The sequence below is a fragment of the Mustela putorius genome, unplaced genomic scaffold, assembly GCF_011764305.1.
Source record: "Mustela putorius furo isolate JIRA1106 unplaced genomic scaffold, ASM1176430v1.1 tig00003909_pilon_pilon_pilon, whole genome shotgun sequence".
NCBI lineage: Eukaryota > Metazoa > Chordata > Mammalia > Carnivora > Mustelidae > Mustela > Mustela putorius.
Genome location: NW_025422057.1, coordinates 9,818,041 through 9,832,798, shown reverse-complemented (window position 1 = coordinate 9,832,798; position 14,758 = coordinate 9,818,041). Strand labels below are relative to the sequence as shown.

Genomic DNA, 14,758 nt, shown 5'->3' with positions numbered 1-14,758 from the left:
CACAGAACCCCAGGACAGTGAGCCAGCCTCCAGATGACTGGCCAGACCCTCGCTCCACTACCACTGGCCTCAAACCCAGTGAACAGCCTTAACATGGCCCTTTTTCAACCATACGGTTCTGAGAGCAGGGCTGAAATCTGCATGAATCTGGGCTATTTCTGTCTCCCTTTCCCAACAGGCAGGCTGGCGAGCAGAAATAATGGGACCTTGAATCATAAATTCACCTCGTTAGCAGGCAAAACACCATTTCCCTCTTCAGAGTCGTGGTGGCCTGGAAATAGGTCAAAGTATTTTAACATTTGTTCAAGCTCTCTTGAAAGGTTGAAGCCAGTTCTGCTCCCTGTACATCAGGAGGAAGCCAGCCTAGGAGGTTTCAAGGATTCCTCCCCAGGATCCAGATCGCCTGAACCTCTCCTCTCACAGCACCTGCCACGAGCAGGACACCTCCCCATTTGCAAAGCTTCGCCCGCACCATCCCTTGTTTGCTTTTCTAGAAGTTAAAGCCCAGAAAGATACGACGACACCTTCGGGGCCTCAGGAAGCAACTGAGCCAGAGCTTAAACCAACTCCCCTGATTTTCACCCAATGCACCTGTCCCCGGTACCGCTGGTCCTGGCCAGCTCCTGTCGCAAGTCACCGGTTTGTAGCCAACCACGAGCCTTCCCAGCTGCGCTTTTCATGCGATCACACCAAACAGCACTGAGTCAACACCTCCGAGCACAGGAAACCATTTGGTGAGACACGAGTCTTAAAAAAATAAGTTGCGTGACATTTATTTTGTCTTGTTAACATTAATATCTGTAGAAACATTTTTATTGTCAGTATAAAAATTAACAGGTTTTATTAAATACTTTCTCCAATTTTGTAACAAGTAGAATCAGTGTAATCTGCACTCATGTTGCATGGCTATAGCAAAGTGAGTAGGTGTTTGTTTCCAAAGCAAAACACGATACTTTCATATAGAACGCACAACACGGCAACATTGTGTATGACGTTGGTATGAGGCCTGATCTTTTGGTGAGGTCCTGCCAGACTTAGGCAGAAGCAATCCCTTAAAAAGATGGAAGTATCTCCAAAACTATCAGCAGAACAGCTCAGTGTTTCAATTTCTACGATGGGACGTGAAGATTCTAAAAGGCTTCTCTAACACCAGGGAATCTGGAAGCCATTATCAAAATCCACTGAAGAGAATACAGGCTAATCTGATTAACGTGCAACTCAGGGCAGAGGAGTACAGTCGTCAACTAAGGTCCATCCTCAAGGAATGGATTAAGGCATCTTTTTAAGAGAACGTTGGTACCATTTGTCTCGGGAAGTGTAGTTGAATGTTCCAGGGGCCCAATGACAGAGCTGCACAGCAAACAAAAACACTCTCTTCCTAACGGGTTTGTTTCCTATCGGCGGTTTGGAGGTGTAAGAATAATCATTTGACAGCAGAGTTTAAACAGATAAATCAAAACTTCACCTTCCCCAAATTAGCCATACTCTGTAAATATTTCTCTTTTCAAAGAATCTGATAACTAGTTAAGTCCAAGCCATAGATCCACTAGTCCGATGTGCTGCCTGCATAGAAATGCCACTTAAATTACCAAACAACAAAACAAAACAAAACACAAAACTATAAATGATTAATTGTTTTGTATATTACCAATTCATTAATAAATTAATGTTATACCATTTTCCCTGAAAGCAAAAGTATTCTTCCACCTCTGCTCGGTGAAAATTAAGAAATTCTGTGTAAGAACAGCATTTAGCAAAGAGCTATTAAAAAAAGAGAGACCAATTTTCTAGGTGCATTGGGACATCCATTTTAAAATCAATACAAAAAATAATTCCTTGTAAATATATAATATATATTTATACATAATTTGAATATATTTACATACTTCCAGCACCTATATACTGCCATTGTGCTCTGTAAGTGTGTGCTGACATATATTTTCTCCAATTATTACAAAATTCACAAGGAAGGCAGAACGTAAGTCTGCCTTGAGTTCGGAGGGCCCACAGCCAGGACCGACAGTGGGTCACGGGCATGTGGCGGCGCACGGCAGTCCACAGCCCCAGAAACATTCTTCTTCTCCTGCTGAAGATTACAAGTTTCCAACTGTATAAATTCTTTACACGTGTGCCGATTACTTTTCCAATTATTTACTCCTCTGATCCATATATACAAGCGGAGCCAAGCGGCTCCTGGAGGCATGGCCTCCCTGCTCAGTGTGGCTGGGCTCCTGGCGCCGTCCCGTGTGGGGACAGAGGACAGAAGGACAAGCTCATTCATGTTTTAACACTGCCGTTTACGTGTGGATACTGAGGAAGGCAGGGCTCGTAAGGCATGGGGTCCGGAGAGAAAACAGAATCATCTCCCGAAGAACAAGAACTCCTTGTGTCAGGGTAACTAGGTGAATACTGTTCGAGAGGCTGACTGAGGTCCAAGTACTCCTGAAAGAAGGGAAGAGAAGACTTTTATTTCATCTCGGGTCAGGGTAACTAGGTGAATACGGTTCGAGAGGCTGACTGAGGTCCAAGTATTCCTGAAAGAAGGGAAGAGAAGACTTTTATTTCAAATGCAGGCTCTTGAGATGCTCTACCGGAGCAGAGACGGGACGGGGCACCCCTGGAGGATTCAGGGACCCAGTCCCCCCTCCCCCCCGCTCCCACAAAGACCTCCTCGAGACCCCTCCCCCACTTGATCGACCCGAGGCTGCCTTGAACTCTTACAATCCATCATCAAGAAACGAGTGGCAAGGAGGGAATGGGAAAATTCTGGGCCCTCCAGTCCACTTGCACAGATCCCAACAAGTGGCTTGCTACATGCCTCGTCGAGAGAGAGAGAGAGAGAGAGAGAGAGCGAGCACACAGTTGAAATCTGAGGCCCCACAAAAAATGAAAAAAACGCAATGTGTTATGGTTTCCGGGGACCCCTTAAAATAGTGGAGACTGTGAATATTTATTTTAGGAATTACGCTTTACTATTGCAGTTTCTAGGATAATTTAGGGGGACTCTGTCTCCATTCAGCGAGTAATTTCACAGATGGAATTCATTACTCTCAGAAGCTCTCTGAGTTTGAAAACGTAAACAGGTTCAGAAAAGGCTCGGATGTTCTCGTGTATGTTAAATCCATAATGGACTGTTAAAGAAAAGTTTGAAATTCGAAAGGGGCTCTTCTGCTCGCTCCAGCCTCTGCTGGGGTTGCTGAGAAGAGAACCCACTGGATGACCCAGGATAACATTTCCTCCAACTTATGGCAGGGTGAGAGCCCATGCCAGGTCTTGTATGGTCTGAGAGCTAAAAACATGTTTTGAAACATGAGCTAAAATGTTCTTAACATTTTTCAAAGGTTGGAGGGGGGGAAAAAATCCAAGGAAGAATAATATCTCGTGGCATTAAAATGACATCAAAGGACATAAAATCCATATAGAATTTAAATGCTGGGGTCCATCAAGTTTTACTCCGAACACAAACACGCTCATTGACGTGTTGTCCGTAACTGCTTTCTTGCCTTGACGGCTGAACTGAACAGTTGGGCTCACAGAGATAAAGAAACGTTCACTATCCGGCCCTTTACTGAACAGATTCGCAGACCCTTGCTCAGAAACTATGGAAAGATTTCTAAACTGAGGAACTTCTGGGTTTTGTTGCCTCCACTGGGCTCACACGCTGGGGTGGTTTTGCTCCCACACCCTGAAGCCAGTCACATTCCAGGATGTGTGGTTTTGCTGAGAGGGGAGGCAGAAAGCGCAGACCACAGCACAACCGGCCCTGGTGTTATCAGAGAAGAAGCCGCAGAATGTTGGCGACTCTACATTGTAAAAGACCCCTCCGCCCCACCCCCCAAAAAATACCCCACTATAATTCATCACCAGGGCTGGCAAGGGAAAGAGTCCCCATCCCAGAATGGGGAATGTGTCAGTTCCAACAACATCAGCATTAACCGCACAACTGGAAACAAACACACCCACCACATCAAAAGAGAACTTTTTGCTTACAATGATAAAAATGAAATTTTGTCCTAAATGGAACCATTTTTCTCAAGCATATGGTAATGATTTTCAGAAGGAAAGAAACTTCGATTTTTATATCCGTTAGACAATATGGCATTCTGCTTTTTTATTTTAGGATGCTAGATGGAAATTTCAGTATGAATGGGCCCACTTTAAATACAAATATTTAAATACAGAGCATCGCGCCTGGACTTAGGACCATTAAAATGGAATATCAGTGCTTTCCCAGTTTTTAAATGCAGCCATAAATGTTCAGATCTGATAGAGGACAGAGAGGGGTATCAGTGGATTCCAAGTCTAGGGTTAAAGGAACTTACACTAGAAACAACAATTTTGGCAGGAGAAGAAAGTTGCTTTTTTCCCCCTTGAACTGTTCCTTTCCTTTCAACTTCTGAAGGTCAGCTGTATTCATTTAAATGCAATCTCCCCTTTTATCAGCTACAGTTAGACGCACAAGATAATGTTGCTGGCTTAAGGCTTCATATCACAACATCTGATTTTTAAAAAATCATTCTAAAACTATTAAATGTATTCTAAAATACATTAAGTGTATATTTTTATTCAAACAATTTTAACCTCTTTTTGTTGTTGTCAAGAGAAATGGGTTTTGGGACTTTTTTTTCCCGTTTGAAGGAAGACTGTTTGCTGTATCCTCATTAAATATCACAAATTGATTCATTAACCATTTTTCATGGGATTCTTCTGACCTTGGTGGGTTTATCATCTTCCCTGCTCAGATCAGACACTCTCCACAACCCTAGAGACCACTCTGTCTGCATGCTGAGCACTACCGTGACTGGATTCTGACAGTCAGGGACAGACGAGTGTTTGCTTCATTGGTAGAGATTATAAATATTTTCCAGATAAATATTTTAACAAAAGGGTACAAGTTTTCACTTAAAAATCATAAATCCCAGGGGCACCTGGCTGGCTGAGTCAGTTAAGCATCTGACTCTTAATTTTGGCTCAGTCCAGGATCTCAGGGTCATGAGATCGAGCCCCACGTCAGGCTCTGGGCTTGGCAGGGAGTCTGCTGGAGATTCTCTCTCTCTCCCTCTTCCTCTGCCCCTCCCCTGTTCACTCTCTCGCTCTTTCTCAAATAAATAAATCTTTAAAAAAATCACAAGCCCCTCATTATATGAAACTGTGTATACATTCACATGCACACGGATGGAGACCACATGCCCCTCGCCACTACCAGATGGTCACGGAGGACTGCGCCGTGCGCGGGAAGCTAGAATGGCAGGATGTCACTGCTTCTGGTGCTGACCATCAGGTCAGCAGCTCCTACGTTCATTTCTAGGGCACAGAAACCCAAGCTCCTGACACACAAACCCAAATGCTGCTGTTGGGACACTTCTTTCGACTCCTCACTGTCCAGCCTACCACAGCCTGGACCCACCCCTGAAGGCCACAGAGAGCGGCAGCCTCAACTAGGGCCCTCGGTCTGGTTTCCTGAGTCAGAACTCTCGAATCACAGTCCTGAGAGAAACCAGGATTTAGAGGAGGAACACACATTTTAACTCTGCCTGACCCCTGCGGGAAAACAATCACCCATACCACAGACTCCGATGGGGGAGGTTGAATTGGAAAAGCCCACGGGCCTCCCAAGAAAGGACCCCAGGCTCCCAGAACGGGTTCTTACCTCGTTGGTTGTGAGAGTGAGAATCCGATCCAAGTCTTCTACCAACTGTTTGAACGTCGGCCTCTGGGAGGGCACCGCATGCCAACAGTCCCTCATCATCATATACCTGGGAAACAGATTTCCTGGTGAATTAACTCTGTTAAGGACGAGGTGCACGGCTACCAGCCAGTGTTAACCGTCGCTAGGGAGATGCGTCCTGAACTATGAAGATCTATCAGAACTTTCCAAATTAGAAAGCAGTTATCTGCTTTCCAAAAATATTCACTGCTTAATTTGTCTTAGAAGGCACTTTGAGCTACAAACACATCACTTTACACCCCAAATGTTTTAGGATAGTGTCTATGCCCTCAGGAGAGACATCTTTGGGGCGGACTTGTGCGTTCCTGTGACAGTGACACAGCACGGTGGTTATCACACCTTTCGGGCACTTTCAGACGCTGCGGGGAAAAGCCTTCCAGGACCCACGGGCTCTCCAGTCTCTTCCCGGCACACCCGGCCCCCTGCCCCCCAGCCGCTGCTCCAGACCAAAGCTGCTACACATTCTTCTCCCAGACACTTCAGGTTTTATTTTAATGATTACAGAGGACAAAGCTTCCTCAGTTTTAAAAAAATGAAGTTTGAAAACCACAACTTTAACGTAAGGTTTTCATGAATTAAGCTGCCATCCCAGGGCTGCACATTAACTTCCTGATTAACTCTTGGACAGGCCTAGGGTCCCAGGCCTTATCTTGATCATGGGTTTCGACAGACCCTCTATATTAGAAAAAGCAATAGGAATGACAGGCAGCACAATAAATACCTTTATATAATATACTATAAAAATGTGGCCATTCATCAGATGTCCACTGTACAGTGAAAAGCACTCATGGGATTATGGATATAAAATCCCCATGAAACGATACACAATAGACCACAGTCTCCGGGACAATCACTCTTCTTAGTTAATCCTAGGGGGGTTGGGAAGAGAGACTCCCTTTCAAAGCACTGATTCTACTGCACAAGACGCATGTCACAAACACAACGTAATTCCACTTGAAGTGTGGGCCAGGCTTTTCTCGGAACCAGCTCATGGTTTTATAGTCAGATCTGGGACTCCAAGGGTGGCACCTGGACACATTCTTAATTTTCTGTGCTAGACTATGGGTAGAACAGAGGTAACCAGACACCGGTGTGCTCTGAAGAAATGTGGTCAACTTCAATCCATAAGAGCCATTCTCAGCAGTCGCCCACACCATTGGCTGCATCGGGGACAGACACAGGTCATGAGGAAAGGCTGTGCTTTCTAGCCTGCGTATGAGAGAAGGCCAGTTCCATCTCCCTGACCCTCGGAGAAGAGACAAGAGCAAAGCACGGCCCAGTGGCCCAGGAAGACCACCGAGGCTCGCTCTCTAAGAAATTCAGACGCCCTCAGCCGGGAAGCCCAAAGCCCTGACTTAGAGGTCACTCCATACACCTCGGAAGGACGTTTTCTCTTTTGGACAGTTAGGGCCATGGGTGTAGCCATCCATCCTCCCCAGTCCTGGGATTAAGCCCAGAAAGCTTCAGCAGGAATTCTTCCTAGGGCCTGTACGGAAAACCAGGGGCCTTAGGAAACCCGAAATAAGTTGGGAGAGAGTGAATGGTATCACGCGTCCGCTCGGTGTCAGGAGAGAACAGGGTCCTTACAGGTCGCTGGTGCAGTTTGCCGGCTTATCCATCCTGTGTCCGTCCTTCAGCAGCTTAAAAAGTTCCTCCACCGGGATCCCTGGGTAGGGGGAGCCCCCCAACGTGAAGATCTCCCACATTAACACCCCGAAGGACCAACTGCAAGGAAGAGAGAAAACAGTGTTACCGACCCACCTGAATCCCCAAAACCCAAACGTACCCAGTGGATAATGTCAGCGCCCACTCACTTCTCCTGTTCAGAGACGAATGGCCCGAGCCCTGCTCCAGTTCATCCCACAGGCCCCTCCCTGCCCCGAAGGAGCATCCTTCCCGAATGAGGACGTGAGGGACGTTCCCTTGGAATTTTCCGGCAACAGACAACAGAGTAGGGCTGGGAAACCATCCCTCCATTTTTCTGGTTTTTGTTAGTGGAGATCTGGAGCGGTTGCTCTTTTATTCTGACGTTCTTAAATGCAGCGTTAGCCATGGGAGGATCTCAGCTCCTAAGCTGCAAAATTCTTCATGCTCTCGTCCAGCTTTTCCATCAGCCTCTGCGCCTGACACCCACCCTCCCCCCCCGGGGGGAGGGGCGCTGGGACCCACCAGTAGGGGCTGCTGACTGAATAAGGCCAGCAAGCCCTCCTGTGAGGTAAACAGCTGCCTGCTGTGGCAGTTGGAACATCTGAGAGCACAAAGGTTTCACCACGAAGGTCAGGAAGGGAGCGGGCACCGGGCTGGGGTGACAATGAAGGAATCCCAGAGCCCGAAGGGTTTCCTACAACAGAAACTGAAAGCATCTCACAGGGTACCCTGGGTACCTGACCTCGTGGAGGCCCAGTGGCCTTCCTGAGCCTCATTCAGGATGCTCGCCATTCCGGGGATCATCAAGCCAAGACTCCTGCATTTACCTACGTCCCCGAGGCTCAAAACACACACCCTTCCTGGTTCCCTTCAGGTTTGGGGTGAGCAATGAAACTCTCCCCAGTGTTGTCTAGAGCAAAAGTGGGAGCAAAATGCAGGCAGCTGACTGCCTACAAAAACGGGTTTCAGAAAGCCTTTCTTCTAGGACTGCTAAAGGGGACCAGCAGCGACACCAGGCCTACCCCAGGGAGCCTCTTGGTCCCGTAAATAAAAATAGCTCAACTGATTTTTTTTTTTAACTTTTTATTTTGGGCTAATTATAGACTCGCAGGAACTTGGAAAAAACAGTACAGAGAGATGCTCTGTACCTTCCCCCTGGTTTCCCACCAGGATAACTTCTTCCAACCTAATTTCCAAACCTGAAATTCTGAAATATCAGTTGAAGCCTGACCCTGATGGTATTTTTAAGTGTATCATAATGGAAACGTTATGCAGTTTTCACTCTATTTCTCTAATCTCATCAAGGATGGCAGGACGAGGTCAGATTTTTTCCGAGGACAAACAGAACAAGTGGGCCCCGTGGAAATCACCCGCCCCCCTTGGCTTCTCCCTACAAGGACGAGCCCAGGATGCAGGGTCGGTGGGGGAGTAGGACACACCGGCCTCAGTAAAAAAAAGTTTCAGAATTCCTTCTTTCAGGGAGCAAAGAACACGCTGTGGGCCTGGCAAATGACACAGCAGCTCTGTAGTCGTAGATCCATGAGTAAGTTGGGGGGAGGGGGGAGCACTTCCGCCCTGGCAGGAGGAGGTTCAAAGTTACACACACACACACACACACACACACACACACACCCGGACCCTGTGCACTTTGAAGCTGGGCAGATTAGCAACAGCGCACTGGTGACCAGCCTACCAGAAAATCCGCCCTTTCTGAGGCTGGCTCCTGCACCTTCCATCGATGTGTGAAATACGGCAGGCGCCAAAGAATGAAGAAGGGTGAATACAGTATTTTTGCAACCCAACCTGGCAAAGAAGCTGGGGAGCAGGGAGTTACTTACACGTCACTCTGGTGGGTGTACACGCGGTCAAAAAGGGCTTCTGGGGCCATCCACTTGACTGGAAGTCGCCCCTGCGGGTGTGGGTAAAAAAAAAAAAAAAGGTAAAAACTGCTAGATTACAACCAGTTTACTTTTGCTTGCTCAGCAGGCTGTGTCCTATCTGAGAGCCGACACTGATTGTGACGGGTGCGTTCCCAGAGCAGAAGTTGGTCCCCGCGGGGCCCGTGTGTAACATGCAAAATGCACAGATCTGGGCACACGAGTAAAATGCCATTTCTTTGGACTCTCACGATGCTTGATCTCCCTCACACAGAGACACACTCTGACCATCTCCTGGGCAAAAATCAATCCAGAAACTCCCAGGCTCTAGTTTAGGCTGGGGAAGTTCTTGACAAAGAGCCTGATGATGCTTCTGTGGACAAGGCTGTTTCACATTTACTCCAAGTATCTGAAAGGCAGCTGAAATGTGCTTATTGAGAAGTTTGTCAAGAGTGTGGCCCAGGAACAGGGATAAAGGGCAGAGGAATGAAGGCCTATTATCTCTCATCTGGAACATTCCGTGCCACCACCAGCCCCCTCCCTTCCACCACAGAACCACCGTAGACTTACGTTTGTGGTCTTTTTGTAATAGTCTATATTGTTGATATCTCTGGCCAGTCCAAAGTCTGCTATTTTCATGACATTGTTTTCTGTTACCAAAACATTTCTGGCTGCTAAATCCCGATGAATACACTGAAATCAAGAAAGAACTCGTTTCAAACTATTTCAAGAATAAAGAGAAATCATTCTCACTTCTTACAATGCAGACAGAAAAATACATCTTGGGTCAAAAAATGGTATTTCTTTTCTAATTAAAGGTAACTTAAAAAACCAAGGCCCCAATAATTTTGAAGAGCTAAGATACACCAAGCTGCCGATTCTCTTTTACTTGCAAAGGACCAACAACACTGTCACCCTTCCCAGGAGATCTGTACTAGATTATTCTAAAAACCTTTTATCTCTACACTTACTCAGCCTTACACAGCCTTTACAGCCAGACTTTCAGAAGAGCTGTTTAAATTCCAATACCACATCGTCTTTACCTCCTGGTAGGTCTGCAAACACTCTCTTTCCATCCCTGCACCTCCCAAAAGGTTATGTGGAACCTCCAGTCAGACCCAAGGGAGCTCTTCTAACCCCTCGGTGTTTCCTTCTGAAACTCTGGACACTCCTTTTAAAAAACAGTCCCCGCCCCCTATCTTGAGTTCTATGCCATCCCTTCTTACTCAGCCTTACACAGCCTTTACAGCCAGACTTTCAGAAGAGCTGTTTAAATTCCAATACCACATCGTCTTTACCTCCTGGTAGGTCTGCAAACACTCTCTTTCCATCCCTGCACCTCCCAAAAGGTTATGTGGAACCTCCAGTCAGACCCAAGGGAGCTCTTCTAACCCCTCGGTGTTTCCTTCTGAAACTCTGGACACTCCTTTTAAAAAACAGTCCCCGCCCCCTATCTTGAGTTCTATGCCATCCCTTCTCTTGGTTCACCCTCTCCCAGTCTAGCTCCTCTCTTCCCCTGTCCCTTAAAATGGAAGAAATAGCCCATTAATTTTGTATACTTCTACATATCCGCAGGGCTTCTAGTCTTAGATACACACAAAAGATCTGCAAATTCCTACCTCTCTCCTAACCTTTCTCCTGGGACCCTAACTGTCGTCTTCCACAGGCTACGGGACATTTCCACTGTGACATCCTGTCAGCATCCCAAATTCAAGGCCTCTGCTTCCCCTCATTCTCATCTTGGGTCTCTCTCAGTCCAAGAGGTACACACCAGAATTCTCGGCACACCCCTCCCCCGCTCTGCAGACGCGGACTCCCACAGGCCTCTGCAGTCTGTCCACCCCGCTCTGTCCCCACTTCTAGCCACACTTAGCCCAGGACATCACCACTGCCCACCCCCAGCCCCACGGAGAGCCACACGGCCGGCCTGACGGACTGGTCTCCACGCTTCCAGACCCAGCCTGGCCGCCCCTGCTATGCTCGCCACAAGCTGTGGTTCTCAAAGAACCCACCACGTCCTTTTCAGGCTTGTATCATGACCCAAGCCTGTCTGTCCACGCCCAGGTCTGGAGGACACCGGGCGCCACCTAGGTCTGCGAAACACCCGGGGGGGGGGTGTGGCTAGGGAAAGGGGGGAAGAATGCAGACATGCTCCCTATAGGGCAGCTAATTCACAGTTCTGATACCTATTCTTCGGTCTCAGAAAGGTCTGGTCATGATAACTTCCATTTCTCCTTTCTGCAAATGACAGGCTTTGGTAAAGTGTTACACTTCAGTATCACAAAGCTTCATCATGGCACACGGTAAGGAGACTCGCCCATCACCATCCCCTATTTTTGGAAAAGGCAAAGTCTAAGGAAATGAACAAAAGTTCTACCAAATGTTTGGACAAGGGCTCCTGGCAAAGTTAACTAGTGGATGAAGGAAGGTTTAACCCAGCCACTTGACAAGGGTCAGACGGGGCTGCTTGTCGTTAGGGATGCCAAGAAATGGCCAATAAAAAGGAACAAGCCACACTCTCACTGAAGAATAAATTAGGAATTACTTTTTCCTACCCACCGCCCAACAATTCCTTGATTTTAGATGCTTCTGTGGTCCCCTGGATGGGCGAAGACCGGGAAAGGGAGAGCAGGAAAAGCCCGCAAGTAAGTGTGCCTGAGCCTGGCCAGAACGGAAGCAGGAAACGTGAGCGCTCCCAGAAGCCGCCTGGGGATCCGGCCGGGGCGGGAGCCATGTTCTAGTTTGGAGGCCTCCTCAGATTGAACTTCCAAGGCCTCGGCCAAACTCTCCCGGCGGCGTGCTCCCGGCCGACATGAGCTCTGTGCATTTGGCAAGCTGTGTGGTCAGAAGACTCTGGATTCCCACACGCTGGGCTCCCACCACACATGAGGGCTCAACTCAAGAGACACCACAACAGTGACCTCCATCATTGTCTTGGCGAGAGGCAGGATCGAGCACCGAAGTCCCACATCCCACGGTGCTAGCAGATACCAACGCCCACCCTCTGGGCTGGACGGTAAGAGACTTGGAACCAACATACAAGAAAAAGAAAATAATTAACATTAAGCCAAATTCCCATCATCTGCAGAAATTGGAGCTGTTTTCCAGGGCAGAGCTGACCATTTACGTAACTAAGGCCCTCAGACCATTTGGCATCCATTTCCTAAGGAAGCAGAGAGCCACAGGTCACGAAGGAAAGGAAGACTAACATCCCTGGGGCCCAGACGGTGTGACGGGGGCCACTGCACGGCTGACTGACTTAAATTCCCAGGGCTCCCCATGAGATGGGTATGATTGTACCCATTTTACAGATGGGGAAGCTGGCCCTGCTTGGAGTAACAAAAACACCACCTACTCAGGTTTAACACTTTGAAGCAAGTCGAACTGGCTTTGGGATTTGGTAAAAAGCAAAATTAGTGTGCTTTGAACTAGAAAGCAAAGCTTTCATAATTTGTACAATGTTCAAATACTCCACATTACCTTGTTGTAGTCTGTATACTCCTGGCAGTCTCTTTACTTGCCCACCCCTAGCTCGCCACCAACACACGCGCACACATGCACACGCGTGCGCGTACTTTAACGGCTCAAGGACAGACCCTGCATGTTCATGTCTACATTCCCAGCACCGACCGCGGAGCCTGACCCAGTAAATGTTTACTGAGCCGAATTCAGTATTGCATTCCATCAGTAATGAGCCAGAGAGCTCACTCAACAGTTCCTTAAGCGGGCCGCCAGCAAGGTCCTGGCTGGGGGCTAGGAGGCGTGCGGACGCGCAGACCGGAATCTGGCCCCTTCCCTGCTTCTTCACCCTCCCCCGCCAGGAATAAGCCTCCATCTTTGCAGGCAGTCTCCACTCGAGGGGACCATTCTTAAGATCTTCAGCTACCGCTGGCTTACCACCGGCTCTAGGTCCTTAACTACAGGCAATCTTCTACGAAGGGCTCTGGAACCCTCCAAGGCCGTAATGACATACAACTCCATCCCTTCTAGTCCATTCTGTGTCTGCGAGCAAAGCCCTGACACAGGGCGTCTTATCAGTCCCATCCACACACCCCCCACCAACCAGAGTGAGGCAGGGATTACCAGAGAGCAGCGGGGGAGGCTGGGGGGCATGGTGGGTACTTGGCCAAAGGGCCAAGCCCAGGACCAGTGACTTTTCTCTGCTCTGTGGACCTAGGAGTCCCCATCTCGGAAATAAGGACAATGACTTAGGCACACCTGGTTTCGAAGGGGTCCTGGCATCTCCGAACAGTCCTCAGAATCCTTCTCCTAAAATCGCCCCTATTTCAGACATGTTCTGGGGTTATGGAGGATACTGTTCGGAAAATGCTCGTCCTGTGCCTAGCAGATGCTGAGCTCTCAAAACCTGGTACTGATTAATAATGAGAACTGCCCCCTTTCACAAAATCCCTTCTTCCCTATATTCAACAGTTCCAAAGAGGAAGGATCTCAGAGTCCTCAGGGCTGGGGAGCAATGAGGGGAGCACCCGGGCTCTACCAGCCAGGTGCAAGAAGACACATTGTTTTGCCCCGTTCTGGGCGGAACAACACTCTGCCTTCCAGAAACCCGTCCTGTGGCCTCCGTGAACCATATCCTGGCCTCCACTGCCATCAGGTGCTTTGAGCCAAGCTCGAGAAACTGAGAGCTCTTCCTACTCCCCCTCTGCTCTAACTCTCCCCGGCTAGAGGACCGCCCATGCCTGGGAACCACACTTCCTCTGCTGGCTCCCAAGGTCTCAGCCCAGGCCCCAGGGCTGAGCTTCAGCCCGCAGCTTCCTCCCGGCACCAGCCCTTGACTGGCTCTCCCTGGTGTTCAGAGCACCTGCCCAAGGGCCCACCAGGACCTCTGCCCACCGTCTTCCCCGACCTCTCGCCTCGGAGTCTTCCTCCTCCTGGTCCTACCGTCTGATCTCTCAGGCTGGAAATCACGAAGTATCCCAAGAGCAACAGCTATCCAAAATCCACCTTCTTCTCCTGTACCTGCAGGAGCCAAGAAACTCGAGCCCAACACACCAGCACCAGGCTTGCGACCCATCCGTTGTGAGCAGCGTCCCAGCGAGCCACCCTCAGAGCACAGACCCGCCCCCATTACCCCTGCCTAGGGTGCAGTCTGGAGGCCTGGCCCGGGGCCGTGAGGCCAGGAATGAGCTGGGCCTGCCTGTCTCCAGCCACATCTCACACTCGGCCCCTGGCTCCCGGCTGTCCCCCCGCGGGGGCGCTCCCCAGCCACCTTCCCCCACCAACCCCCCACGGACCTCCCACAATCGGTCTCCTACTCGGCACACCTCTCCACCTTTCCCATCCATATTTGTCTTCCCACACTTATTGTTGATTCTCCTGCTGTCACCGGAGGTTCCTGCAGCAAGAGGTCCAAGGACTCCACCCATAGCAGCCACCCACTACGGGAGCCTGACCTAGGGCGCGAGGCAGGAGTCAGGAGTGCTCGGGAATGTTCGCTTGAGGGATAATAAAATGACCGAACCAGCCTTCCTACTGCCTTTGTATT

General features: G+C 48.9%; 1 protein-coding gene across 16 annotated transcripts in view; it reads right to left on the bottom strand.

The window, feature by feature from the left end:
* Positions 1 to 748: 748 nt before the first annotated feature.
* FGFR2 (fibroblast growth factor receptor 2) overlaps positions 749 to 14,758 on the bottom strand; it is a 103,212-nt gene continuing 89,202 nt past the window's right edge. For 13 of the 16 annotated variants that reach the window (XM_004751806.3, XM_004751805.3, XM_004751807.3 and 10 more), the window contains 5 exons: positions 9,823 to 9,945; positions 9,214 to 9,284; positions 7,316 to 7,453; positions 5,651 to 5,756; positions 749 to 2,442 (listed from right to left, as the gene is read on the bottom strand). In XM_004751806.3, coding sequence (XP_004751863.1) covers positions 2,278 to 2,442; positions 5,651 to 5,756; positions 7,316 to 7,453; positions 9,214 to 9,284; positions 9,823 to 9,945 — 603 coding nt within the window. In that variant the 3' untranslated portion in view covers positions 749 to 2,277. Of the gene's footprint in view, positions 2,535 to 5,650; positions 5,757 to 7,315; positions 7,454 to 9,213; positions 9,285 to 9,822; positions 9,946 to 14,758 lie in introns of all 16 variants that reach the window. The other 3 variants (XM_004751808.3, XM_045068902.1, XM_004751809.3) reach the window with 2 other exon arrangements.